Below are 27,419 nucleotides of genomic sequence, written 5' to 3' on the forward strand. Positions count from 1 at the left end.
TGCACGTGCCTGTCTCGCGGTGCAGCCCTCACCAACCATCACGCTGCTTTAGCCAAGCCGAATGGCCTGGTGGGCAAAGTCCTTTATCTCCGTGGCCGGGTCCAAAGGGTGTTTCCACTCTCCATTCACTCCACAGTCGACTTTTCGCGTGTATCGCCTGAAATGGCCTAGAGGCTGCATATCAAGTCCAGACTTCGTTGCTGGTGCCATTCTCTCGACCACGTTGCGGCCACAATGTGAGCAAAGTCACTGCCTGTTGGCGTAGTCAGTGAATTAACTCCGGACGATCATCACAAGATGTGTTCCTCTCACCGATGAAAGGTATAAAGAGGGCAGGTAAGTCCTGATAGAAGAAGCCTGAAGCCGTGACACCTTTCAGATCACACAACAACCAGACATAGCTCCAACCAACTGAGTTGCAGGAAAAAGACACAATGGCATCTCGAGTCGTCGCTTTTGTAACTGGTTAGTACTAGACTTATGCTTGGATTGCCTCCTTCTCTAATGGCATTCAAGGCGGAAACGGCGGTATTGGATACGAGGCAGTCAAGGCACTTCTGCAGTCCAGCAAGCCATACCACGTCTTGATGGGCAGCCGGTCTCTGGAGAAGGCCAAGTCTGCTATTGAAACCCTCAAGGAGGAATGCCCAGAGGCGAGCAACACTGTCGAAGCTGTGCAACTCGATCTTACCAGTGACCAATCGATCGAGAATGCCCTCAATCAGGTGCAGACCAACCAAGGCCGTCTGGATGTCCTCATCAATAATGCAGGTATGCGTAGCTACTGCAGACACTTTGACTCCTCTTTCCAACTGATATACCCCAGGAGCGACCTTCGACCTGGAATTCCTCGCCAGCAAGGTCTCACTGCGCGAGTGTTTCAACAAGGCCTATGATGTCAACGTTTCCGGCACCAACGTGATGACCTGGACATTCATGCCTCTCTTGCTCAAGTCGGCTGATCCTCGTCTGCTCTTTGTCACCGGGCTTTCAGGCATCACAAAAGCTGCCGAGGGTCCGTATTATCCTACTCCGCCTCAGCCAGCAGGCTGGCCCAAGAAGATAATGTTCGAGACGATCGGATACCGATGCAGTAAGTGTGCGCTGAACATGCTGATGGTGGATTGGAACCACAAGTTGAAAGCAGACGGGGTCAAAGTCTGGGCCATCGGACCTGGTATGCTGGCAACAAACCTTGGAGGTCTGGGTCCAGAGAAGGCGGCGGAGATGGGATGCGAACATCCAAGGGCCGGCGGAAACCTCATCAGAACCGTTGTCGAGGGAGAAAGGGACGCCGATGTCGGCAAGATCGTGACTCGTGACGGCATCATGACATGGTAGAGAGCTAAATGGATCAAAACACGAAAGCGTGTGAACATGCTACCTTTGCACCTCGTCCACAATTCGAATGAACTCATGGTAGAATTTGACCATCTCCAAGAGGCCTTTGACTGGCATCCTTTCATCCACTGTATGCATGCGTGTTCCTCGTGGATCATGTTTTGCACGCCACGGTGACATGCGGTAGATATGTGGCGATAGATCCCAGTAATATCGAGTGTCCGTGTTTCCTAGGCGAGTCAGCTCATGCGCGGGCAAATATGATGGGGGAGGAAGAAGCTTACCGCTCAGCAACTCCGGAGCAACGACTATGTCCTCTCCAAAAACGCCTTTAATTGTACCGGACAGCCACCCGAAGCTGGCGTCGTCGACATCAGATACAGGTGACGGGTCAAGCTCGTAGGCGGCCGTGAGCCTAAGATCACCGCAGTCATTGTTGTTGTCCAGCCGAGTCATGCTATTTTTCCGATTTCGCTGCTTCACGCCGAACGCATAGAGGTTGAAATGCCATTTGCTGGCCCAAGGAGAGAGCAGTGCGATATAGTGATCTTTGACTGCCTGAACAGAGTCATGAATTGCGATTCGATGATTGACCAGTACTGTAGCATTCTCTGGCAGCGAATTTACTGCTGGGGCATTAGCACATCAAAGGTAATCACCACAACATACGGGAAGTGCTACAACGAACACCAAGTATCATGAGGCTGGGAAGGCTGACACCATACCTTTGTCTCCACCTTGGATCACGTCGACTGCTGTAGATGTTCTCACCATGGCACGTCTTTCACGGTCGTCGTCCATATACTCCAGTAGCCTTTTTGATGATCTGGAACCCAATATGGCGTGGCGTAAGTCTTCGGGCATGTTCTTGGATAGGAGAGCTGCCTGTCTGAGGTATGTCAACGTCGGATTTTGCCGCACGAGTTGAGATTTGAAAGGTTGGTCCTCGATAAGTCTGATGATTTGAGCCAAGAAGCCAACTATGAGACAGGTTAGAAAGCGAAACGTATTACACAAGTAGGGCTCGAACGTACTAGCAGTGTGATCCGGAGGTGTCGAAGAGTGGCCTCCAGGGACACTAATTTGGACCGTCACATCGACGTAGCCTTTCTCGGCGGTTGTCGGTAGAGCAAAGTCGGTGCCGAAGCGATTCTCGATGCCAGCGATTCCTTCGTCAAACTATAACCCGTCAGTGTCCGCGAGCAAACTTAGCCCGTGACATACAATCAAGTCCACACCATCTTTGCCGTACCTCTCTAGCAGGATCTCTGCGAGGCAACGAGCACCATAGCTTCGATCAGCTCCCCCTTCCTCGTCGAAGCCGATCGCAAGAATCAGGGTTCGAAGTGGGTTGAAGTCGCAAGAAAGTAGACAATCAATAGCAGTGAGCATCGCAATGAGATTGGATTTGTCGTCCTCTGACCCTCGTCCCCATATAAATTCCCCATCGTATTGGCCCGAAAAGGGAGGGTAAGACCATTCGGCGGTAGTCGAGATGCCAGCGGGGACAACCTGAGAATGTCACTTCGGTTTCCCAATGGTATGTCTCTTGTGTACTCACGTCAGAGTGGGCCATAAATAGGAGCGGCTTCAAATCTTCCTTGGAGCCGTGCCAGGTATATAGCATTGCATGTGTACTAACAGTTTCCACTGTGAGAATCTCATATCTGGGCAAAAATCAGAGCAGACCAGGTCGCACGGTGCAGAAGCGGGCATACACTTTAGGAAATGTCCTCTTGAGATAATCCGACAATTGAAAGAACACTTTCCATCGAGGGTCTTCTCCAACAGATCCCATGCTATCATAAGTTATGGTCGGTATCTGGACCGCTTCGGACAGTCGATGGGCGACAGTATCCTGAAAGTCTTTCGATTCAAACAATGTCGCGACATTCTTTTGTGTGATATCTTGCCGCCTCTGAGGGTACATGGCCGGATGCTGGAAGAGGCGCCGATTCAAGACCATATTGGCGAATTGTGACAATGATCCTACAAGTAAGTATGTGGGTATAATCAAGTGGTGAGTACGTCAACTATATCGATCCTCCGGGGAGGTGGGGTTATCTGATCCTTTTTCAGGTTCGATCTGCGGGAGAGACAGTTCGCTGATGTGGTGGATACTAGATAGAGACCGGGAGCGCACTTCGATCTCGTTTTTGGGAATTTGTGGATGAGTGGATGGTCATTACCTCGAAGGATTTGTCGCTGGCCCGCGTGCAACATCGCTCGGGTCGTCGGTCTGAAAGTTGGTGACTTCGGCTGCGGATCTTCGAAGGTTGAGCTGTGGAGAAAGGCATATGTCTTCACACCGTGCAGCTCGCTCGTAGACCGTGTGCCGTCGATTATTGCAACAGGCTACTACATGTAACCTCACACGAGATTGTTTGTTTTCGTGTTCCGTTCAGTCTCGGGTGGGATCCCTGATAGGGCAGGTGGCGAGATAGTAATAGACTTCAATGGAGACTTGCGAGGTGTTCTTGACGGCCGATTCTCTCCCGAATACCTTGTTCAGGTCTAGCCTGCCGTCGTCCGTGGCAGCCGTTGGCTATGTAGTCCCTCGACTTGACTGGACACATAACTGTAATCTTGGATGGAGGACCTAAATGCTTGCTGTGCTCTAAGCAGTCGTGGCTGCACATATAAGCAACCGCGGCCGCTCAACTCATGAACCCTATATTCAGTCCTATTTGTGCTCGTGTGACGAAGGCAAACCTGATCGAAGTGTAAAACTAAGACTTCAGAAAAGACTCCCGTTGCCATAGCGAACGGTGGTTTGCAGAAGTCGTTCGATGCATCGATTGTCAATCTCGATAACGTCGAAAAATGACAGTGATTACCGCCGACTGTATGGTAACGCGAGGTCGCGGTCCTTGGAATGTCTGCTTCAACCTGGCGGTGCAGGAACTTCCGACGTCCTGCCACCGGAATATCTTGCTTCAACCTCCAATGGTCTGCAACGATGCAGGCCATATTAAGGCCCGGAAGCCCCGCTGGCAGGTCCTTGAGCAATCGGCTGCATAATCAGCGCTCAGAATGAGGCCTCCAGTGCCACGCCCACTTCCCAGATCGACGTTCAGGCACTTCAAACAGCCACGATTTGCTTTCCCTTTGCACTGTAATGACGTGCCAATTGGAGCCAGTCACAATGGTCACTCGACCAGAGATCTCTCAAGAAATGAAGCACTTCGAGATAGTGCTTGAAGCCCATAGCTCTAGCAGTGTCTTCGTACAAGCTTGCTATAAACGCCTGTCTTTCTTGGTTGCCGCAACATTCGGTTCCGGCAATCAGCATCGGCCAAGGTAGATTCTGCATGCAGGAAGAGCGATCCTCCAGCTGGCTCAGTCGCTCGAACAAAGTGGTGGCCGAAGCGGAAATATCGACAGGATCAACATTTCCATGAAAGATACACCTGTAAGTGTAGAGCAAAGCGGAGTGATGATATATATCCACAATGCGGATGAAGTCACGCCTTCTCTCATCCCGCGTCAATTCCAGCAGTCCGGCAGCCATCAGGGTAGAGCCTCGAGCTAATTCGAACCTGGCGCGAGTCTCGACAGGCGTTCCAGGAAGCTCAATCAAGCTCGGCATCCTAGATGGAACCGAGTCGAAAATCTGGCGGGAGGTGATTGTTACCTGATGCAGGAGACCCAGGTATTCGGAAAAGATAAGATTCGCGTCGCTCGGTGCAGGTAGAATCACTTCTCTGGTGCTCATGAACGACGTGGTGCATGCTAGGATGTCGTAAATGGAGAGCTGATTACGGAGAAAATTGAACAAGTCGTTGTTCTCCCGATTGGTGGTGGCAAGCGCGTTCACTAATGTTCGAGCGGCTTGCCTATGCGAGTCAGCGGCTGCGGCTCCCTGCTCCGATTCTGCCATCTCATATGAAGCTAACGTGAGCATTGAGGCCAGCATCCACACCGCGGTATCCGTATCGATCTCGTTGTCCAAGTCATATCCAGCAGCCAACCGGCCCGTGACCTGTCGAATCTGGGATGATATCATGGACACAGCTGCATCGCGTGCACGAGCCGAGAAGCTGGATTCCTTTTTGGTAGTCACTGCAAGATGTTGCGCTGAGATGGCGAGGATCGCTAGGAGAAGTCCGGGCTGGCGCTCGGCAAGAGGAAGTACAAGGCGTCGGTACTCGTTGCGGTCAGAGTCTATCCACACCATTAACCCTGCAATGTTCCTGTCATAATGATCCAGAAGTCGAGCCCTGGTAGCCGGGTCAGGGAAGTCTGGGAACATCTTCTCAAGAGGATCTGTCACTGATGGTACTCTGGCAGCATTCTCACTCTCGGACGACCTGGTGGATTTGGGAGAGGCGCTGGCTTTCAGAGAGGTGCTGGCTCTCGCTGGCTTTTCGACATTAGGTGTTGTACGCCCCTTCAGATGACCGCGCACTGCGATGCCATTGGCCCACCGCCAGCGAGGCCCATACCCGGGACAGGTTAGACCTTTCTTAGAGCATTTGACGCATGTAGGGAGAGATCGGTCACATCGAATTCTCCGTCGAACACATGTAGTACAATCTTGTTGAACGATTAGCCCATGATTAAAGAGATTCCCTTGGCTGTAAGATGTTGCCCTACCTTGTGATCCAGTGGCGTGGCCCCCATGGATTGCAGATGCTGCAGCTTCTCCCACGGAATGGTCACTCGTGGAAGCCATGATGCAAACCGGCCTTCATACTGGACTTGGTCTGCACGTCTAAACCCCAAGCGCCACCAGCCTGCGGCGGTAAGTATGTTGGGAAAGTATTTTCATTTCCATTTGAGGTTTGGTGAGATAGAAGAGCTTTATCTTCACCATAGTCGACCTGTTGTCTCCGAGGCTGAGATGAATCGCGCTGGACCACGAATCGAGAATTCAGACAACACATCGAGAACATCTTCCGGACTTATGATAATCCGAGAGGGTCAGATGACTAATAACACACTAGCCTGAACTGGATTAGCACGGACCTACCTAAGCAAGTCCTTCCTCTCTCGACATGGAATTTCCATCATTTGTGCTCTTCGATCATGATACTCCGTACCAAGGTGCGCTCACTGACCGTCATACTGGACCTCCGATTGACCACGGATCCGCGAATACTAGTACGAGTACAGCACTCGCACCATGACTATGAAATACACCTGTGATCGTCGAAGGGTATACTGTACGAGTATAGCCGGAGCAGCACTAACACCAAAGCAGATGTCGGGGAGAGAAACGGCTGCTTCCGTGGCACGAAAGGGAAGAACGTGTCCAACTAATGGACCATGCGGACCCTCTTCGCTTCCTTCTTTCACTTCGAAACTGCTTGTCCTTGCACGAAAGGGTGTCGCCTGTACGGATAAGTAGCTGTTCATCTTGAAGGGCATGATAGTGCCTAGTAGGCTGATTGCCAACCCCGAACTCTGCGGGAATGCTGAGCAAAGAGTTCCCGGGGTAAATGGATTATTTACTCCGCAAGATAACAGTACTACCTCGCTCACACTTGCTACAACCGGGCGTCACTCAACGCCTGCATGTTGCCCGATAAGAGCAAGCGGCTAAGCTCATAAGGGCAATAAGATTGAGACAATAACTCAACCGCTACTTCTTGCTCAGCGCAGAGAGTTCAGATCTTGTTCGAGTTCTTTACTTGACTGAGCTTCTTGGTTTCTTCTCCATTGCCAGAGCCATTTATTCTCACTGTGATGACTCGGCGCAGGGGAGTCTTTCATTGCTGCAGACATACCTGTGCGCTTCGCCTCTGAAGTCAACATCCTCCAGATCGGCAGCCTCGGCTTTAGAGCGACTCGAAATGGAGACCCCGAAGAACGATACACTGAGCCATGGCAGCGACGAGGATAGACTCATCAGCCTTGGCCACAAGCCTGAGCTCAAACGGACATATAATTTTTGGAGCTGTAGGACTCTGGACGCTCTTGAGCGGCCTTGACCTGACTAACCAGCATTCACAGTGATGGCATACCAGACCACGATTTTGTGTTCCTGGTCTTGCAATATTGTCATGTTCTACTACATATTTACCTTGGGTGGCCCTGTCTGCCTCGTTTGGGGAACGTGAGTTAGACGCATCATCTCATTGAGAAGATGAAGCTAACTATGCCCAACCTACAGAGTCCTGGTGACGATTGGGCAAATCTTTGTCATGGCGTCTCTGGCGGAATACACTTCAATCTGGCCGACAGCAGGTGGTCAGCAATTCTATACCCAGGTACGATGTTCGTCGATTTCCCCTATGTCAGATGACTCACTGAAAGCTAGGTCGTTGCGCCGGAAAAATTTCGACGGTTCTTGTCCTATGTGGTTGGCTGGTGTGTCTTGGTGGGCGAGATCTCGACAAGCAGCAGCTGTGCACTTAACAGTGCGGAGATCGTTACCGCACTGGTCGAGATTATACACCCAGATGTCGATTGGAAGGTAACAAACATGTCATGGACCTGTCGTGGGCCTGTCATTAACGTTCCCAGCCTTATATGACCTGGTTGATTTACACCGGCTTCCTTGTGGCACCCGCCGTTTCCAATCTGATGCCGAGGTATTTGCCAGCCTTGCAGATTTTTGGCGCATTCTTCAACATCAGCAATGGGATTGTCTGGGCCATCGTTTTCCTGGTCATGGCAGACAAGAACAGTGCGAAATTCGTCTTTACAGATTTCCTCAATACCTCTGGGTGGACGTCGAGGGGCTGGGTCTTCATCCTTTCAATGTACGTTCCTATTTACGGGCTCTATGGAACGGATGGCGTGATGCATCGTAAGAACTTACCTGCAGAAACTCACAGGCGGCCGTAGCTAATGATACCCAGTGGTCGAAGAGATGAAGAACGCTTCTCGCGATGCCCCAGTAAGGTGCCGTCGAATCAGAGACTTGCTCCTGCTAACTTAGCACAGCGTGTCATGATATGGTCCATGGTCTGGGCTGGAGTCACAGCCTGGCTATCGGCCATTGTAATGTGTTTTACGGTAGGACCTAATTGGGAGACCTACCTTGAGGCCACCTCGTCATATGTGGTAAGTTCTGGCAACAATCTGTGGCCGCCCGAAAGTGCTGACTGCATTCTAGGCCTGGTTCATGGATGTATTGGATTCGACATATGGTGGCGGCATATGGTGTGCCGTCATGATGATGGGTTTGAACGTGAGTGACCCTCAGCACCTCCATGACCGGGCTGACTAGAATGAAAGTATCTTATCATCGTCAACATGAACACGGCTGGCTCGCGGCTCGCCTGGTCCATGGCCCGAGATCGAGCATTCCCTTTCTCCGACTACTTCGCACAAGTCAACAAGCGATTTACCATGCCGCTACGGGCTATGGTCGGCGTCCTCGTGCTCAACCTCCTTGTTGGCTTGCTGGTTCTTGGTAGCGACCTGGCCTTCTACGCAATTATCTCGGGTGGTGGCGTTGCCTTGCAAGTCTCATACTGCGTGCCGATACTATGCGTGGTACTGAGAGGACGACAGCATCTTCCTCCACGACCTTACTTTGACCTTGGTCGATGGGGCTATACCGTCAATATCATCTCTCTGCTCTGGAGCATCATCGTGGTGCTGTTCTATATCTTCCCACAGTACGTGCCAGTGGTCGGAGAGATCGCAAACATGAACTGGGCAATTGCTATCCTTGCTGCAGTCGTGCTCCTGTGCGGAGTTTACTGGGTCTGGAAGGGTCGACACGAGTATCTGGTCCTCAGCAACTCCATCCTCGACGACAATGTTGTCATTCATGGACATGCAGTAGTGACTGGTAGAACTGCTGCGGCAACATATGGACAGCGTCAAGAAACGACGAAGAATCTTTGACCTTGACCAGTGTCGGCGTTTAATGGTTTGATATGCTGCAGCTATCGCAAGCAAAAAGACCGTCTGACCTGTTTGAGATGAATATGAATGTACTGCGTATGCTAAATAGACTCAATGCGACATGGCTTACCAGTACCAGCAATATGATTGGTTTCATCACGCTTGATTTCTTGACATATACTATGATAAGTTGATATCACCCTTGGACGACTAAAGACGACGGCAGACGTTGTAGACAGTATGGGCAGCCCAGGCGGAGCATAGGGCCGCATTCACGTTCAAAGGGTGAAAGCCAAGTTTTGGCGCGTACTTTACGCGGTCTCCAGCGGCAGACGCGTGCGGAGCATTTACACACCATTAATTTGGGGGCAAAATTGATGGGCGACCGGGCGCAAGGGGCTGGACGAGGCTGTTAACTCGATCCTGGCCATTTCACTCAAGATATCTGCCAACTCGTTGTCTGTGTACAACTAAGTTGACTCTGCTTTTCAAGACTCATAATGGCAAGAATAACGGAGTGGCGCAAGCTGCCAGTATCTCTGAATGAACTGTGTCTTGCAACAACCCTTCGCTGTGGCCAGTCGTTTCGATGGCGCCAACGCGAGGACCAGACATGGGCATGTACGCTTCGAGGTCGCATTGTACAACTGTCGCAAGATACATCCCATATCCAATACCGATCAATATGGCCTACCGCAGTCGAAGCTCCTCCAACACCACCCTCTTCCATTCCGCCTACTGTCACGGAAGACGACGAGACAGACGACACGAGTGCCCTCCTACGACATTACTTGAACCTCGAACCTAATCTTGAATCCCTGTATGCTCAATGGTCGGCCTCAGATGTCAATTTTAAGAAGAAAGCGCCAAAGTTTACTGGGGTCAGAATATTGCGGCAGGATGCATGGGAAGCGCTGGTCGGGTTTATTTGCAGCAGTAACAACAACATCATTCGCATATCTCAGATGGTGGACAAACTGTGCACTCATTACGGGCCATACATTGGGACACTGGACGGCCGCCCGTACCACGACTTTCCACAGCCGTCCTCATTGACGGGGAAGAATGTGGAGGCGCATTTGAGAGACCTGGGTTTTGGCTACCGGGCAAAATACATCTATCAAACGGCAAGGATGGTAGCTGAGGATCACGAAGAAGGCTGGTTGGACAGCCTGCGCAATCTTGAAAGCCCAGCCTATGGGCAAAAAGCATCGCCTGCTGGTGAAATGAAGCCTGAAGGACGAGATGGGTACCGAGAAGCGCACGAAAAGCTCCTCGCTCTACAGGGTGTTGGACCCAAAGTGGCCGACTGTGTGTGCTTGATGGGGTTGGGCTGGGGAGAGGCCGTCCCAGTAGATACACATGTCTGGCAGATTGCGCAGCGCGACTATAAATTCGGGAAAGGGAAGCACAGCAGCCTCACGAAAGCCACTTATGATGCGGTAGCCAATCATTTCCGCAAACTCTGGGGCAAAGAGGCTGGATGGGCGCACAGTGTGCTCTTCACAGCTGATTTGAGGACATTTGCCGAAAGACTGACCACAAAGATCGAAACAAGCATAAAAGAAGATTCGCCAAACGGAAAGGAGCCTCAAATTGAGCGGAAAAAGACTGTGCAACGCGTTACGATCAAGCGCGAGCTCGATCTCGACGAGGCGAAGTCCACGGTCGAGGTGGTGGAAATGGTGACGAACAGCAGCGAGAGGGTCAAACGTAGGAGACGGAGGTGAAACGATCGTCCAGGATCCAGGATTTGAGTATACAAAACTGCCCATTCTCGGACCAGATTGACCCTGGTAAAGAATTATCAAAGGCTTGCGTCACCGCGTTTCAGTATCACGTGTATGTCATAATTCAAGGTGGATGCGACGTCTGTCAGTATCTAGAGAGGACGTCTTTCATATCGGTTGAAGCTGTTCCCCTGAGCAGTGACGGCGCGGTCACTGTCAAGTTTTAGCATTATTGACGAGGAGAATACGGAGTAGAGGAGGAGGATGAAGTTGGAGCAAAGTCCTTGCCCAGCAGAGAAGCTGGAGCTGTGGTGAGCTGCTCACGAGGTACGATCGAGAGATGAAAATGACCAGGGTCCTTACGCATGATGTCAACAAGCAAGCATCGGGTCTTGCTTGAGACGAGATTTCTCTCAAAGACGGAAACAGATTTGCTCATAAAGAAAAGCTGTCTTTTGACTCGACATGTTTGAAGTCGCTTATGCACTTTCCCGCCAGGGAAGATGCGATAGAGAAGTCGGCCGCAAGCCCAGCCACACGACTGATCCAGTTGGCAGTAGTGGACTCCTAACGGGAGATTGCACATCATACTCGTAGTTTAGTTGGCAGTCCCCTTTTGCTGCAGGGAGACAGCCAGACTTTTTGAGAGCTGTTATGTACCGTAGAACAACGATTGGAATCTGGAAGGATTTTGTGGCGAGCCGCGTAGAATATTCTGTGGCCGGTCGATGTCCAGTTGATGATGGAACTTCGATTGAGCAATGTTGTGGAAAGGTGCAATTTGGTGGATTGATTGGTGGTACGGCAAATGGCTAGAGTGAGTGGAGGAATGCGAGATTGCGTTGCTGCGACGTGACTGGGTGTCATGCAGCTGGGCCACCCGGCACCCACCTAGGGCTTGCTGGGGGGCAACCATCACCAAATGCCAGAAGTTGCCCTGGTGGCCGTGGTAATTGTTCCTTGTGCCTGCACCAGCCTGTCATCGACCCCATCGACCACCACCCAGTACGAGGTTAAGAAAGTGGCTTGCTCAAGTGGAGTGCAGGCCAGTCGTTTGTTTTCTCCCAGCAACTCACAACTCACGACTCTCACTGGGCTCTTCCACCTGCGCAAGTCCTTTCCAAGCATCTTCCCTGGCTCTCCACGCTACGGACAATCTTCTTCGTCACTTGCCAGCTCCGATCTTCACCTTCGTAACCCTCGTTCAGTTCACGACTGTCGCTCTTTCCTCTCCGTCGTCCATAACCTCACCTAACCTCACCTCACACTTCTCTAATCAACACCTCTGGAAGCTTCTGTTGAAGCACATCCGTTTCGCTCTCCCGCTACGAATATTGTTTCAACGAATCCCTGCTCCTCGAGATCCTAACTACGCGTAGCCCGTCATCATTCCAAAATCCACCGCGACCGCCCGACCTCCGACTCCAGTTTTAGAACCCAGTCCAGAAAAAGAGTCTGACTTTTCACATACACACACACACACATGTCTCTACCAAGGTCAGAGCAATAACAGACATCCTCCGTCCGTCGCTGCGGCGCAGACGCATCCGCCAGATGCACCTGTTGTCGCGGTTCGGCCCACGGGCGACAGCCGCTCTGTTATTGCTTGCAACGCAAGGAGTGTGCCAGTCGATACCTCCGCCTAATCTTGACTTGGGTTCTCTCGGTGAGGTCACGCTCGCAGGCAACTTTGACGCAATCCAGGTTTATTCGGGACAACAAAGAAGTAAGAACAACGGTTCACAGTCAGTATTGTCGCAACTGTCGAACGGAGCATTCGACATTCTATCATCCACAGACGCCAGCATTGAAGCTCTTTGCCCGCTCGTACTGCAGGATGGCTCGTTGTCAGGCGTGGTTGTGGGGGGGAACTTCACGAGTATTGGCGGTGTCGCAGCAAGATCAGCCGCACTGTTAAACACAACTACCCTAGTGGTGGAACCCCTTGCTGGAATACAAGGCACCGTCTCGGCACTTTACTGCGATCAAGACAATGGGATGGTGTATTTGGGAGGCTCTTTTGAGGCTGGCAACTCAAGCAACGCTGTCGCGTGGAAAAATGGAGGTTGGTCAAGCCTGCCATTTGCCGGTTTCGATGCACCAGTAAACTCGATCACAAAAGCTCCCAGTGGACACATTGTCTTTGGAGGCTCGTTTACGGGCTTGGGCAATATGTCGACCACCACTTCTCTGAACAATCAGCAGACTCAGGTTATCAATCTGAGTACTGCCAACATTACAGCACAAGGAGGTTCAACACAGGCAGGTGTGAGCGATCCGAGAAATGTTGTCTGTCCATCAAACAGCTCAACTACCAACACGACTTTCCTTTTAGCCGACAACACGCCGGGTTCCTGGCGCGCGGATTTTGGCTTCGGCTTTCAACCTACCAAATTGCGGTTATGGAACGTAAATCAGGATGGCCGAGGCACCAAGACCTGGCGTTTCACGGCCCACCCCATCGAGGGAATCATGAATTTCACCTTCATCGACTCCGAGACGGGCACGCGCGCGTATTGTGATGCAACATGTCCACTGGCACTGAATGCGTCAGAGCCGTTCCAAGATTTCGAGTTCGTCAACTTGGTGGGAATGAACAGCTTTACCATCGATATCTCGGATTGGTATGGAGATGGTGGCGGCCTGGCCGGTATCGAGGTTTTCCAAGGCGACATCTTGTCCTATGCAGTCGAAGCATTTAATGAGCCTCAATGCCTGACTGACGGCTTCCGCTCACAGGCAACGGCGACGGGCCCATGGTACACAACTCCGTCTGGACAAAGTGTTGCCGACTACATGACTGTCGTGGTTGGTCCCACCACAGTCAACAGCACCTCGATTGTCTTTGAACCTGACGTACAAAAGAGTGGGAACTATTCGGTCATTGTCTACACTCCTGGCTGTCTTCAAGACAGCTCTTGTTCGGCACGTGCGATTGTTAACATCTCTGGCACACTGACAAGTGATGGGGGTCAAGCATTCAGCAGCCTCATTTACCAAACGAACAACTTCGACAAATACGACCAGGTATATCAAGGACATATTGATGCCACCACCTCGAGTTTTCGACCGTCAGTCACAATCACGCCCTCTGGACTTCAAAATGATCAACTCATTGTAGCATCTCGTGTTAAGTTCGGATTTATCTCGACCACTGGAGGTTTGAATGGCTTGTTTGACTACAATCCGGACAGCGATTTTGTCAACACAGATTTCTCACAATCTGCCATCAACAATGCCGGAACAATGTTGAATCCCAATGCCCACATGTCAGCCTTGACGACTCGAGATGATACGATTTACGTCGGTGGTCGATTTTCCGATGACGCGTTCGAAAACATCATGGCTTTCCACGACAATAATGCAACGTCTTTGCCTGGCGGCGGCCTGAATGCTGCCGTTTCAGCTTTGTACAGTCTGGGCGACTTTTTGTATGTTGGAGGAAATTTTACGAACACTCATCAAGGCGGAGCTGATGGCTTGAACAATGTTGCGGCATATCAATATTCGAAAAATGCGTGGGTTTCACTTTCCGCCGGCCTGAACGGCCCAGTCGAAGCCGTCGTTCCTATGACGCTCAACATTTCTGGATCGATCCCGGAAACAGTGATCGCATTTAGTGGCACATTTGACCAGATCCAGGGCTCTGGCTCAACTTCCTCGGCCCGTGCAAATGGCTTGGCTATCTGGGTGCCATCACGAAAATCCTGGCTTGAGCACCTCGACATCCAAAAGCAAGCTCTGCAAGGTCAACTTTATGCCGCAACCTTCCTTCCAAATAATACGTGGCTCGGAGCTGGTACGATTAATTCACTTGGACTGGCCATTAGTGGGGCTGCTGGAATGAGGTCGCAATCCGGTCAGGTGGCTCTTCAGCAACTTCCCATTGATATCACCTCGAGCAGTACTCGGTCGAATTCCAAGAAACGAGCTTTAATTCAGGCGCAGAACGTGAGTGGTGTTACCAGTGTCGCATATTACGACAAGAACGGACAGAATGTGACCATATTCGGTGGTCAATTCAGCGCAACAGCAACAAATGGATCGACAATCCAAAATCTCATGTTTCTGAACAGTTCTCACAACAATGCTGTTACTGGCGCTCCTGCAGGTCTCGATTCTAATTCCACAATAGCTACGTTGGCGATTGTAGACAACCTTCTCTTTGCTGGTGGCAGGATTTCTGGTCAATTTGACAATACCAATGTCCAAGGTCTGGTCGTGTTTGATATGAGCACTGCCGGGTATCGCACTGTCCAACCTGCATCCCTTGAAGGCACAAATGTCTTGGTCAATGCTATTGTCCCCCAATCTGGTACATCGGCTGTTTACGTTGGTGGAGCTTTTGACCAGACTTCCCAGGGACTTTCTTGTCCTTCCGTCTGCATGTATGACACTGCTACAAGCCAGTGGAATACTGTGGGAACTGAGTTGGATGGCACGGTCATGTTTCTCTTTTGGACATCTAGCTCGACCCTCCTCGCGACTGGCAACCTCACAGTGGCAGGCAATCAAACCTCGCTGGCCGTGTACAACACCAAGAAACAGACATGGACTGCAACCGCTGGCCCAGGTGTGCCTGGTGCTGTGACAGCATTCTGCCCTGTTACCGACAACGCCGATCATTTGTGGATAGCGGGTACAGCAAACAACGGCTCGACATTTTTGATTGGAATTGATGGAGACAACACGCGACCGGTTCCCGATGCATTCAGTAGCGGGACTACCATCCAAGGCTTGCAAATCATGCCTTTGTCGAAGAAACATGGCTCGACACAATATCTCGACAATGACCGAGCTCTTTTGATCACTGGACAATTGAACCTTCCCAACTTTGGCAGTGCAGCGGCAGCAATCTTCAACGGCACGACCATGGAGCCCCTGATTCTCGCTACCACGTCGGATGGAGATCCTGGAAGTATCAGTCAAGTATTCACATCCAAGACCAACAATCTCAAATCAAGTAGTAAGTTACTGCTTTGTGGCATACTTGCAATGGCTAACCTGTACTAGATAAATTTGGGCATTCTAAAGGCATTGCCGTCCTTGTTGCTCTATGTGCAGCACTGGGGACAATTTTCCTCATAATACTAATCGGCATCATTCTCAATCGCATCCAACGTCGCCGAGCGGGTTACAAGTCCGTACCGAGTGTTCCATATGCGGATAAGAATTCGAACATACAACGTGTACCTCCAGAAGCTCTGTTCGGCAATATGGGATCGAACCCTGGTGTGCCGAGAGTGTGAAGGAGCCAAAGTGAATCCAGCGAGGAATTGTGATTGGAAAAAGCAACACAGAGGAAAATGAAATGATGCCATGATACCCACGATGTTTTATGACTTGCGAGAATCGGCCAAAAAGGTGGACAAAAGGTCGAGCCACGATTTCCTCACGGGTCTTGTATTCAGCGCCAGGTGCAGGATTTACATAGACCGATATCGACCTGGACACTCGTCTACTAATATGTGGGCGGGATATGTCGCTTGTGACTGGGATTATTGCGTGGCGCTATGGTGGTGATATTGATTATTTTTTGTCGAAGTTTCGGTCGGCTCTTGAAATGCGTGGTGATCCAACTTGGTCTGGCCAAGATGAGGAGGGTGGATTGCAAGGCAGTCTGTGATCGACGATTGACGACTGCGTGCTTCAAGGACTGAGATGGAGCACAACACGAGCCGCGGATGGGAGCAGAGCAAGGAGAAAAGCGCTGCAATTCAGTCGATCTACGCATTTGAAATGGACCGACCAGCCATTGTCCCTTAGCGACTGAGATGTCGAATGGCATAGTGGGAGACAGAAGAGCGTCACTCTTGAGCTTAGACTCGGGTGCATGCTGTAATGTAATTGATTGATCCAAACAGGCTTTCCTCATCAGACTACAAATAGGCCGCTCCGCTTCATGCCGTATGCCCCTGTTTGTTCTACTTGTAGGGGGTATGTCACACCAGCAGCCGTGCTTCTCTTTACTTCTCTTGATCTTGACCTTCATTTCCGTCTCCGTGGTTGGTGGATCTAGCGTGAACAAAGCTGTTTGCCTCCCCTTTGGAGGGTGTACAGTACTCGTATACTAAGTGAATAGGCCGCCCTCCTTCTTGGGAAAGGCTCATGGTAAAGCCACCAGTGTCCGAAAGAGATATCCCGATATATATATGTATATATGCCCATTGCCTCTTCGTCGGTCGTGCCGGGGTATCCAATGAACGCCTTTTTCGTATCGTCGTGTCCGTGTTTCCGTAGCCAACCGTGCCATCCAACTTCATTACATTACCACCCCCTTAAATGTCTCTGTTGTACTCCGTATTGCTACCTGGTCTATTGGGCGTATCTGGATCTGGTTCGGTTTCTTGCTGTTTGCGCCGAGCATTGACTGGCTGGCGTCAGATTTGACGCAGTGCGGTACTCATCCTCTCCCCACCACCACCAAAGGCTGGCCGAAAAAGAAGTAGGAGAAGCTCCTTTTCCCCTTGTTTCTCTTCTTGGCCGAAAATAAGAAGTAAGTCATGCCATGACATGCCTAGCCTCGATTCAATTCGGTCATCCCGACGCCTCGTCTGAGAGACCTCCATCGGTAGCCGGAGACTTCTCCCCGGGGCATTCGAGGTAGTACGTTAGACTGTTCAATGGTGGTCGAGTGCGGCCACGCCTTGCCGTGGTGCATGTACCCAAGCCAGCAAGCCAGCCAGTCAGACCGGAGCAGCAGGCGTCCAGGTCCATGTTCTCTGAAAAATTTCCAATGGAAATCCAGACTCTCATCCATACCCATTCCTCCGCAACTGCTCTTCCTCCTGCTTGGTCGGCCGTCTCCCATAGACGACATAATAGCGCTGATAAGCATGGACATCCTTATCTTTCGCGGCCTTGCGCACATCCGCCAACATGACCTCGATCTCCTCCCTCGTCCACTGCAGGCCGTCGCCACCGAACAGTTTGTACGTGAAGCCCGGCAGGCCGGTCATCCAATTACTCATCCACCACTCACCGATGTTCTTGAGCCTTTTGTCCCTGGGCCACGGGCCCAGCGGGATTTTGCTTACATGCTCGTGGATGTCGACAAAGCCAGCCCGTTCCATCCACGGTTTCACGTCGGCCGCGACACGGACGGGCCTCGGCGGGTCAAGGGCCTTTGTGGACGCGTATTCGAGATTGTCGTCCCAGGCCTTGAGTGGCCAGTTCTCCGGGATGGTGTTGTCGTCCGACACGGGCGTCGGGAGGAGTTCTTGGATCTCCATCCAACCCGTCCCCGGGGTGATGTATTTGCGCGCCGTGCGGATCATGTCCTCGTAATCGACGAGACTGCCGGCCAGGAAGCGTACGTGGCAGTAATCGACACTTCCGAAGGGACGGAGCCAGTCGTGTTCGCTGCAGTCTTGAATTTCGAAGCACACGTTACTCGGGACATCGATGGGCTGGACGGCCGAGAGGTCGATGCCTGTAATGGTTGCGTGCGGAAGGGCGTTTGAGTCGGCGAGTTCAATGGGCCATTGACCTGTGCCCGTGCCCAGGTCGAGAACAGTGCGAGTCGTGTCCGGGTCGAGGGGTGCGAAGTATAGACGATTGTGTAGGCGGTTGATAATCTCGTGTTGGTTGTCTAGGCGGGTGGTTTCATGCTCGTCGTTGGGAAACAGATAACTGCCTTCTTTGTACCGGTGGTAACGTCGGCCCCAGTACATAGGGTAGTCAAGCACGCTGGCGTGGAGGGAGCGAGTGTCGAAACTGTCTAGGTCGGAGGAGTGGCTGGAATTTGAATCGGGCTCCATGGGCGAGTCGAGGGTTTCGGCAGCGACGACAGTTGGTATGAGTGCGGTTGTGTCTATGCCAGTGCCAGTGTCAGAGTCGGACATGCTATGTTTGACTCAGTAGAAATGAGGTAACGTCGTGATCGAGGTGGAGTAGATGGTCCAAGCGTTGAGGAAAATCGTTTAATTGATAGCCATCCGCAAAAGCCAAAAGGTGAGTGGTCAGTGCGAGTTTTGACCACCTCGTAACCTCGTAGAAGAGTTGGTTGAAAGAACTTTTGACGACCCGAGGGAAGGGAACGGAGATGGAGATGGAGAATAGCGATGGAGGCGACGGCCGGCAAAAAAGGCGACTACCGAGTAGTCTGGACACCTGGGCTGAATTGAATGGTCGATGGGGCATTCAACCGGGGAGGGACATGCAGGCCCTTTGAGATTGGGGCCGCGGAAAGGATTTCAGATCGGTCTTGCAATCGGTATTCGTACACGGCAGACGAGGTGGCGACGCCGACAGGAACTGCAACTGGAACAGGACCAGGTATAGGTGCAGATACTCGTGCAGGACTCGTGCAGGGAGGAACTTTGGTTGGCGATCAGGAACATGAAGGAGAGGAGGATATGTGCAGTGTAGCTCGTAATATGTGATGAGCGACAAGCGCCTTGAAGCCTCGAGTGCTACGGAGACTTGATTAACTAGTACTGTAGTTAGTAATTAGCATGCCACCATCGTGCACCATGCAACGCCAAAATGAGGGGCAAACACGAGATCCAAAGGGGAAAAAGAGGAAGAAAAGTGCGTAGTAGTCAGTGGTAGACTGGTAGTAGTACTTGGTATAGCGAGTGACTCGGTATGACTGGTGGAATCGGCACAGCATCCGAGATACTGGAACTGGAAACTCGAAACTGAAATTCTACAAGAACGAGAAAAGATAAGCCAGTGACTAGCTACTGTGATGGTGATGGTGATGCTGGTACTCCGTAGTGACTGAGAAGAGAAGAGAAGAGAAGAGAGAGAGGATGGTGGATGTCTCATCCTCTTCTTCCTACTTCTTACGCCTGCTGTATCGAGAGTATCACTTACGTCGAGTCAGTACTCCCTATACCAGTGACCAGCTTGAACTACTCAGGTGTCCGTCGTACTGTAGGAGCCTTTTCAACTCAACTCCTCTCCTCTTCTGACCCGAATATCTGGTTCGAACGCACACCTGGGGCCACCCTGCATATGAACTGCATATGAACCCATGTACCCTCCAATCGAAGATCCATGAACATCTCACCATCACCTTCAAGGACAAGCCCGCTTCCTCACCATCCTCCACCACGCTCACCGCTCTCGCCATTCACTCCATTCCATCTCCCCTCATTCCTCATTGTGACTCTGCTTGTCTCGTAATGGTTTGGCAATTCTGCATTCTGCCCACTACACAGTAGTACCTAGGTATGGTTCGCCCAATCAATCCCTTCCCCAGTCCAAGACAATCGCTACTGGTACCAGATTTTCCTCTACCCATCCATGCCCATCCCACTCCCCAGAAATTGAACTCCGGCAAATGCTGCTGTCGCCCTGGTCATGCGTCGTATCGCCTCGCCTCGCCTCGCCTCACCAGTCGGCGCCCAGCGGGGAGAGAAAGATCGCAGGACCCGAACCACACCATGTTGATCCTTTCCCTTGCCTCACTTACACCGCTTCTCAACAATACTCGGCCCATGCTCCTCGTACTCCTTTTTTGAAATCCACATCTGGTGAAACGTCCCCAGACTCGCCACGATACTCCCACCAATCCAGCTGCCAAACTTCCGCTCCACTGCCATCCCCGACGCCTGGATCCTGACCCGAGCGCTTGGATACATCTTGCTGAGCTCCTGCTGTATCCGGTCGGGCAGCCCACGAATCAGCGACCCGGCCCCCGTGATAACCACATTCGCCAGCAAGAACGGCCGCACATCGACATCCACTTGGCTGAGTGACGCCTTGACCAGGCCCGGAATCGTCTGCTTCTCGTCTGGCGCAGGGTACTCTTGTCCCAACACATCGCCCGCCGGAGGAGGATAGTAACACTGTCCATCGAACATCGACTCGACCACCCTGAACCGCTCACTCGAGAACGTCTGATTGTATCCGTCCGGAAATTCAAACGGCTGCGCAAACTGCGTATCCCGCGCCAGCGCTTCCCCTTGCCCTCTGAACGTCACATTAGCGTTCGTCCACGCCTGCAGCGCAATCTCCTTGAATTCCAGCACGACCTTCTCCTCCTGATACCGTCGGAAGCTCGCGTCCGGCTCTTGGAATCCCGTCGGAAACGTCTTGAGCACGGCATTCGCCGCTTGCCCCGCGTCGACCGGCTGCTTCGACTGCACCAGATAATGCGGCGTGATTGTGATACTTCCCGCCTCATTGCCAGCCAGCATATTACGCACCTGCTGACTGAGATAGTTTCCGCCAATGTTCGCGCGCGTGACGCCCTTCTTGAGGATCATCCCGTCATGCACCGGCGTCACAGACACCTGCGTCGCGCCAAAATCCAGCACGAGCGCCGTCGGCCGACCAGCTGCAAACGCACCCATCACGCCCGTCTTGCCTAGGTAGAATGCCGGTGCGCCCCACGACTCGAGGGCCATCTCGACACACTTCTCCCGTGCCTTTTGCGTGTTCCACGACGGCTCCGTCATGAACAATGGGTGATCTTCTAGACACCGTTCCGTGTCCACCGCTTCGGCCATGGACTTTTGTAGGTCCGGCACGGATTTGGGATCGTTCAACCACTCTTGTAGAGCGCGGTTCGGGCGCACGCCCGTGAGTTTGTGTGCGAAGGTGTATTTCCACAGCGCCTCGGCTGCGTCCCAGTCTTCCACGATGCCATCTTTGTTCATGGGGTTCTTGATTTCAACCCCTGGGCGCGGTAGATCAATGACATGATCGCCGAAGAGTCGACCGGATCCGGTTGATGCGTAGTACGTAGGAACAATCGATTTGGGAGTGTCTTCTCCTGCGAAACCGGCGCGCACTGTAGAGAAGCCCGGGTCGAGCACAAGCGCAGAAACTTCATCTGTAGGAGAATCAGTACAAAGGCACTCTAAAGATTGCCATAATGGAAACGTCTTTCTGGCTTGGACATGGATGCGGCATACCTCCTGCATATTCGGCCGCTTTGGGTTCCTCGCGAGACGTCAGCGTGTTCGCCATGGCGCCCAAGATCTGTCCTCTTAGAATGATACACCTCAAAGGATACTCAGCGTATTGTCAGTCTCATGTCGTAGGTCGTCATGTATCAAGGTAAGTGGTTCAAGTTCAGGACAATCTCGAAGAGTTGAAAGGCTTTGGAAACGCGACAAAAACGCCAAGCCTGCTATGCCCGTCTCGCGGTCATTTGCAGGTGAAGTTCTATCCCGATCTCTTCCCTACTTCACTTTCACCTAAGTCTCGGGTGTCTAAGGCTCACACAGGCTCGCCCTCGTAAGGAACCACAACAAGTCATGTCTCGCGAACGACCGGCAAAATAACTGGAACTTCGACCTTGCCCCGTCGGATCATTGATCACTCTACTCAGCGTACGACATTGGATGCGCACGATACTAAGGTCACCCTGGCCAAAGAGGGTCCATATTCTTGTGGCCTCTACCCATTTCCGTTCATATCATCTGGGCTTTTACTTCCCAGTGTCATGATACAGGCCACTGCTTACTGCCAAACAGCCAACTGAACTTTCTGTTCGTCCGTCAACCGAACGCCAGGCAGACCATGCCACTCCAAAAATGCTACCGACCCGAAACAATATCACTGGTTCTGTTGATGAAATGTCAATTCATCGTTGTCCGGATTAGCTCGAAGCTCCACCACAGGAGGGTCATCGTCCCCCTCGTCCATCATTCCAGGGATTTGTGGAGGTGGTGCACTCTCCCTCATGTTACGGCTCGCAAATTCATCTCCCGTAAGGCCCTCGCTGTAGATCGGTGTTTCATCCAATTCCAACAGACTGTGCACGGGGCTTCCCGCATCGCCCTCAACTCGGGTACTGTCGTTAGAGCTGCCCTTGTCTCCGAACATGCCATCTTCGGAAGGCGCTGGTGCTTGTGTTTGACCCAGGCGATCGAAGCTCCAACCGGGGCCCAAACCTGGATAATCCATTGAGACCCCTTCATCTTCAGGATACCCGGGTAATTCATCCCCCGACATTACTGGCCCCATCGATTTCGGTCGACTTCCGTTGCCGGCTAGTAGATCTTGATCCTGACTGTCCTCTTCCATTGCCGAGCCACCCACTCCCACGCGGTGAGCTTGACCTACTGCGAAAGCGCTCGACAACCCAGAGTGGGAGGAGTCGCCGAGACGCCGACCTTCCCCCGTTACAGGTGAAGAGTCCCGTGAGTTCTCAGGCATATCAGAGTCGGCTTCTGCATCGTTGCTGGCGTCCAATATTTCCTCCAGTCGCGGCCCCCCCAAAGGGCGCTCTGACCGTCGGCGATAAAACAGGAGGTACGCTGCGCTGGTAACGACTGCTCGAGGATCCGTCTTAGACGACACATGCGAATCTGAGGGAGATCAGCCCAAGCTCAATTTGTCAGACTGTAGTGCTTACCATTGTACTCATACCAACCGTTGTTGAAGAAGTTCTTGGCATATGCGGTGTAATGACCTCCGCCGAGCCCGCCGTAGTGGTTGTCGACCGCGATTAGATCGTATATCAGGCTCTTGCCATCTTGCTGATCTCTGACCATGCCGGAGAGGTCAAGGCCTTCTGTTGGATATTCGACCTTGACTTCGAGCTTGTCTCGGAAGTTTCTGTTCGAGCTAAATCGCTTCAGATGCATGACAAGAATATCAGGAGCTTTCCATAGCTCGAACATCTTTTCAGCTCGCCGATGCTCTTTACATCGAGGACAGAACCATGCATTTTGCTCCGACAATGTTTCAGACTTGCCATATTCGTTCAAGCAGTCTTCCAAGGTAATGCCATTCTTCTTGCGGCTTGATCTCTGTGCACGTTTGGTCAACACTTCTTCGTCATGCAACAGTTCGACGCTCTTCCACGTGCCTGCTCCACGCAGCTCGCTTTCATCCTCTTCAGTACCACCGAACAGTGCATCATGCGCTTCTTGAGTCCAGTCCAATACAATGGCCTCGCCCGGTCGAATCAACCCACGACCTGTAGATTTAGGCAACGGTTGTGGAGGTGGCGGCGGTGTCCGACGAGGAACTCGCTTTCCTAATGCTTTGTTTCTCTTTTGCTGTCTCTGGAATTTCTTCGACTTGGGGTTCCTTGACTTCGCGAAGTCGCGCAAAGGAGGCAGATCGGGATCTGAGTCAGCACCTGATTGCAATACTGGGCCTGAATTCGTTTCCGAACCCGACTCGTTGCTATCATTGGTAGCGTCCTCATGCTCAATGTCACCGAGCTCATCATCGCTAGACACGGAGCCGGTGTCACCATTAGCTAGCCTCGACAATGTGCTCGGTTCGGCACTACGTGGGGAGACTTTGGGAATGCGCGTATTGATCAGATCATAGTCTTGCGACTCAGAAATCTGGTTCCAGCCAGTGGGTATACCCTCTCCCGTAGAAGCAACATGGATAGAGAATAGCTGTCGAAGCGCTCCAGGGATGGATGACTTTCTGTGCAGGCTCTGAGTGCTGTTTGTACCCGGTGATTCGGAGTTCGCTTCGGGAGCTTGGCTGGCATCCCGCATTGAAACGTCGACCAGACCGTCCTCGCCTTGGACAGAGCTAGCAGTCGGGAGATTGGACCCAGAGCTTGACATGTCATCACCCATCATTACGGTGTCGGATCCTTCAGGTGTGGCTGCGTCTTCCTCAGACTCATCCTCGCCTTCTTCAAACAGATTTCTGGTGGTCATTCCTGAAATGTTGCCCAGGATCTTCTTCAATATACCATCATACGTTGCCCGATCCTGGCGGGTGAGCACCAAATAGGTTGGCTGGCCGAAGAATGGTTTCGAGCCTACTCTCGACGCTGGGTTTCTGACCAATCTATTGTACATTGGCACGAGCAGGCGGTCTGCCTCTGGACTGTCGTCATCCACCAGGTCATCTTCTGAGTCGCGGTTGAGAGTGTAGAGCGAGAACTTCTTGGGCTTGTTCGGGTTGTAGTTCGTCGGAATGCATTCCAATTCATAGCAACATATGATGTCTCCACTTTGGATGTTGGCTTCCGAAATGATGGTATTGTTATCGAAGATCTTGTAGATTTTGTTCTTGTACGATTCAGCGACCACCATTCGGTCGACATCGGCTTTTGTGCGTGAGGCAATGAATTCTTTGAGAGACTTGATGCTAGAATGCTTGTCGATATCGACATCAACTCGGTACGGACGTTTGCCAAGTGGGAAGTACAAGATCTCCTTCTGCCAATTGTTCTCAATTGGTAGTTGCAGGGTGAGGTTGTTGAAAGGGTCAAAGATGATGCTGACTTTCTGGCATACCGGACAAGTCAATGTAGACTTATACATTCCAGCAAAGAGATCCGTGATGACGGAGTCATTTCTTGCTTTATAGATGTCCCAATTCTTGTCGGCAAACTCTTTGAGGGCGGCGCTATCATGCACCATCTCATCCGTGGAGTCGGGTTTCTCAATGTAAGGCTTCTTATGGATCCGGTTTAGATCCTCTTGCAAGCCGTCGAGTAGAAAAAGGAGAAACTCTTGCGAATCCTGCTGCTGATAACCCGAGAAACTTGAGCCATACTTTCCGATGACCGACTTGAATCTGCTAGGGTTGGTCGAAATCGCGTTCTCATCGTAGATCTGATGGAGTAGATTGGCGTATGCTTTTGCGACCTCACCATGATGGCCCAGAGGATTGTCCACATTCAGGTCCTTCTTCCACTGATCATGCAAGAAATACTGTGACAATTCCTCAACGCTGCGTATGCATTGCAACGCAGAATTCATGTAACAGGTGTTGCCCAAGTTGCTCAAACCTGTGATGCCACGTGGTCTACCATCTCTCTTCTGTCGCCCTCTAGTCATCATTCCAGGCGCTGGACTGGATCTTCCGCTTGGAGTAAGATTGTTCGCGGTCTTCTTAAGTCCTCTGCTCAAACTCAGTTTGCTGCTCTCGCTCGGCCATTCCTCCTTGCCAGGTTTCTGTTCTTCCAAGACGATCACCTCATCTCTTCCGAGTCCGACAAAGGCTAGAGTGGACGACCCGTTATATTTGGGATCCGCAGTCAAATCTTGATGCGGAAGCATTTCGCGTTGTTCGCCAACGGTAAGAGCAGCGAAGGTATGCACGTCAAGTAGCATTCGGTCGCCCGCGCTTGCAACAATCTCTGCTCCCGGGGCAGGCGAGGCACTCCTGGAAGCGGTCGGAGTCATCACGCCAGAAGCCGTAGAACTCTTGAGACCACCAAGGACTCTCCATACTCTCACTTTCGAGCTCAGGTTGATGTGAAGCAATTCCTTCCCTGCCTTTAACCATTGCATGAACGGCTTCTTCTTGGATGCAAGCATTCGTCGAGGTGGCAGATCTTTCTCACGCTGAGTTTGAGTGGTATGCTCGGCGGGCACTTTGAGGAATGAGAAGATTGGGGGACTCAATTCCCAGACGATATGGGGAGGTGTCCCTGGCACACTCTCATCTATGGCGTATCTGGTGATGACTGGCGAGTCTTTTGCAAGGCCGTACCAAGAAACAACAAGATCCCAAGCTTCTTGTGGAAGGATCACGTAGTCGTCGGTGATAGAGAGTCCAGGCCGGAGTGGGACGTAGGGTTCTCCTGCTTGATCTACCAGTCGAGTCGATTCTTCAATAACCATGGCCAGGTCAGAATTGTCCACCGGTCCAATCTCGCCCTCGGTAGCAGACTTGTCTATCTTTCCAACCTCGCCGGCGTGGGAACCGCGGGCTTGCACCCTCTGGTACCATTTTCTGGACAGCAAGTAACCTTTCTGACCATCACGCGGCTCGCCATCCATCAATTGGGTGACTTTGGCAATCTGTTCATCGATGGAGGGGATCGAGACAGCGCAGGGAGGGACATCGGTGTTTAGGGAAGTGCCCGCGGTGGACTGATTCGAAGGACTTGGGACAAGGGAGTCGGAGGTTGAACTGCCACTGTTGTCGGATGCAGCAGACTGCTGAACAGCTCTGGGATCACTGGTGTGCGTGAGGCTGTCGCTTGAAGGCTTGTCACGGTGTCTCTGCCCTAGATCTTGCTGCTTTGCTTTCGTATCTGAATTTGGTGCCGCGTCTGGGTTCACTGGTGTGAAAATGGTCGACTGACTGTCCTCCATCTCTACATCGCTAGGATACGTTTCTCGATCTTGAGCCCCCATGTCAGACGCCCTTCTCTTAACAGCTGGTGATGCAGATCGCAGATGCGTGCCTAAATCATCCTTGGATTGTGAGATTTGTTGCTTTTGGGAAGCGGGCATGTCCCGGCAGGGATTGCTCGGAGGGCTGGGTAAGGATGAGGCCTGGTGACGAATACGCCAGGACCATGTGCTGCAGAGACGACGAAAAGTTGAAAGAGAGAATTGAGGCGATGAGGGTCTGAATTTGCGAAATGCGAGGCGGTGGGCCTGCTCAGATGCTGCCGCAGGCACTGACAGTGGTAATCGCAGTCTGGCCCCAGGCCAACCCGGTCTGAGTGAATGCACAATCTGTACAGACAAAATGAAAGACAAGTCAAAATTGTCTACAAGAAATCAAGACCCCTTCGTTTCTGATAAGTGTGATCCAGACATTTGTCGTTGGTCGAGGTCTTTTCTTTCATCTGAAAATCTGTTTGAAGCCTTTCGTCACTCAACCGAGGGCCGCAGTCTGTACCCGCCTTCCTGCGTCACTGTG

At 51.8% G+C, this 27,419-nt stretch overlaps 9 protein-coding genes across 9 annotated transcripts; 4 read left to right on the top strand and 5 right to left on the bottom strand.

The window, feature by feature from the left end:
- Positions 1-434: 434 nt before the first annotated feature.
- PV05_11363 (uncharacterized protein) lies at positions 435-1,341 on the top strand (the record flags this gene model as incomplete). Its single annotated transcript, XM_013454840.1, has 3 exons — positions 435-465; positions 517-771; positions 827-1,341. The coding sequence occupies 3 exons, from the start codon at positions 435-437 to the stop codon at positions 1,339-1,341; spliced, it is 801 nt and encodes a 266-aa protein (XP_013310294.1).
- A 39-nt stretch (positions 1,342-1,380) lies between these two features.
- On the bottom strand, positions 1,381-3,307 carry PV05_11364 (uncharacterized protein; the record flags this gene model as incomplete). The annotated part of the gene is made up of 7 exons (XM_013454841.1): positions 1,381-1,571; positions 1,626-1,967; positions 2,067-2,321; positions 2,376-2,520; positions 2,566-2,853; positions 2,903-3,008; positions 3,060-3,307. The coding sequence occupies 7 exons, from the start codon at positions 3,305-3,307 to the stop codon at positions 1,381-1,383; spliced, it is 1,575 nt and encodes a 524-aa protein (XP_013310295.1).
- Positions 3,308-4,423: 1,116 nt separating this feature from the next.
- On the bottom strand, positions 4,424-6,016 carry PV05_11365 (uncharacterized protein; the record flags this gene model as incomplete). Its single annotated transcript, XM_013454842.1, has 1 exon — positions 4,424-6,016. One exon carries the CDS (start codon positions 6,014-6,016, stop codon positions 4,424-4,426), a length of 1,593 nt encoding a protein of 530 aa, XP_013310296.1.
- A 793-nt stretch (positions 6,017-6,809) lies between these two features.
- PV05_11366 (uncharacterized protein) lies at positions 6,810-9,283 on the top strand. Its single transcript, XM_013454843.1, has 9 exons — positions 6,810-7,242; positions 7,288-7,399; positions 7,457-7,553; positions 7,604-7,759; positions 7,810-8,095; positions 8,148-8,185; positions 8,233-8,352; positions 8,405-8,479; positions 8,527-9,283. The coding sequence occupies exons 1-9, from the start codon at positions 7,137-7,139 to the stop codon at positions 9,142-9,144; spliced, it is 1,608 nt and encodes a 535-aa protein (XP_013310297.1). The 5' UTR covers positions 6,810-7,136; the 3' UTR covers positions 9,145-9,283.
- Positions 9,284-9,524: 241 nt separating this feature from the next.
- On the top strand, positions 9,525-11,228 carry PV05_11367 (uncharacterized protein). Its single transcript, XM_013454844.1, has one exon. It carries the CDS (start codon positions 9,645-9,647, stop codon positions 10,872-10,874), a length of 1,230 nt encoding a protein of 409 aa, XP_013310298.1. The 5' UTR covers positions 9,525-9,644; the 3' UTR covers positions 10,875-11,228.
- Positions 11,229-11,933: 705 nt separating this feature from the next.
- On the top strand, positions 11,934-16,764 carry PV05_11368 (uncharacterized protein). The gene is made up of 2 exons (XM_013454845.1): positions 11,934-15,840; positions 15,888-16,764. The coding sequence occupies exons 1-2, from the start codon at positions 12,429-12,431 to the stop codon at positions 16,121-16,123; spliced, it is 3,648 nt and encodes a 1,215-aa protein (XP_013310299.1). The 5' UTR covers positions 11,934-12,428; the 3' UTR covers positions 16,124-16,764.
- Positions 16,711-19,667, bottom strand: PV05_11369 (uncharacterized protein). The gene has a single exon (XM_013454846.1). It carries the CDS (start codon positions 18,716-18,718, stop codon positions 17,627-17,629), a length of 1,092 nt encoding a protein of 363 aa, XP_013310300.1. The 5' UTR covers positions 18,719-19,667; the 3' UTR covers positions 16,711-17,626.
- On the bottom strand, positions 19,668-21,892 carry PV05_11370 (uncharacterized protein). Its single transcript, XM_013454847.1, has 2 exons — positions 21,743-21,892; positions 19,668-21,660 (listed from the first exon to the last, which is right to left on the bottom strand). The coding sequence occupies exons 1-2, from the start codon at positions 21,795-21,797 to the stop codon at positions 20,288-20,290; spliced, it is 1,428 nt and encodes a 475-aa protein (XP_013310301.1). The 5' UTR covers positions 21,798-21,892; the 3' UTR covers positions 19,668-20,287.
- A 219-nt stretch (positions 21,893-22,111) lies between these two features.
- PV05_11371 (uncharacterized protein) lies at positions 22,112-27,314 on the bottom strand. The gene is made up of 2 exons (XM_013454848.1): positions 23,191-27,314; positions 22,112-23,143 (listed from the first exon to the last, which is right to left on the bottom strand). The coding sequence occupies exons 1-2, from the start codon at positions 27,002-27,004 to the stop codon at positions 22,389-22,391; spliced, it is 4,569 nt and encodes a 1,522-aa protein (XP_013310302.1). The 5' UTR covers positions 27,005-27,314; the 3' UTR covers positions 22,112-22,388.
- Between the last annotated feature and the right edge of the window lie 105 nt (positions 27,315-27,419).

The sequence above is a fragment of the Exophiala xenobiotica genome (genome assembly GCF_000835505.1).
Source record: "Exophiala xenobiotica strain CBS 118157 unplaced genomic scaffold supercont1.7, whole genome shotgun sequence".
NCBI classification, from domain to species: Eukaryota; Fungi; Ascomycota; class Eurotiomycetes; order Chaetothyriales; family Herpotrichiellaceae; genus Exophiala; species Exophiala xenobiotica.

Coding starts and splice junctions, on each gene's coding strand:
- PV05_11366 (XM_013454843.1), top strand. CDS start 7,137: ATGGAGACCCCGAAGAACGATACACTGAGCCATGGCAGCGACGAGGAT. Junction 7,400..7,456: donor GTCTGCCTCGTTTGGGGAAC/GTGAGTTAGACG, acceptor CCCAACCTACAG/AGTCCTGGTGACGATTGGGC. Junction 8,096..8,147: donor AACGGATGGCGTGATGCATC/GTAAGAACTTAC, acceptor AATGATACCCAG/TGGTCGAAGAGATGAAGAAC.
- PV05_11368 (XM_013454845.1), top strand. CDS start 12,429: ATGCACCTGTTGTCGCGGTTCGGCCCACGGGCGACAGCCGCTCTGTTA. Junction 15,841..15,887: donor CAACAATCTCAAATCAAGTA/GTAAGTTACTGC, acceptor AACCTGTACTAG/ATAAATTTGGGCATTCTAAA.
- PV05_11370 (XM_013454847.1), bottom strand. CDS start 21,797: ATGGCGAACACGCTGACGTCTCGCGAGGAACCCAAAGCGGCCGAATAT. Junction 21,661..21,742: donor AGCGGCCGAATATGCAGGAG/GTATGCCGCATC, acceptor ATTCTCCTACAG/ATGAAGTTTCTGCGCTTGTG.
- PV05_11369 (XM_013454846.1), bottom strand. CDS start 18,718: ATGTCCGACTCTGACACTGGCACTGGCATAGACACAACCGCACTCATA.
- PV05_11367 (XM_013454844.1), top strand. CDS start 9,645: ATGGCAAGAATAACGGAGTGGCGCAAGCTGCCAGTATCTCTGAATGAA.
- PV05_11371 (XM_013454848.1), bottom strand. CDS start 27,004: ATGCCCGCTTCCCAAAAGCAACAAATCTCACAATCCAAGGATGATTTA. Junction 23,144..23,190: donor CGGTTGGTATGAGTACAATG/GTAAGCACTACA, acceptor GATCTCCCTCAG/ATTCGCATGTGTCGTCTAAG.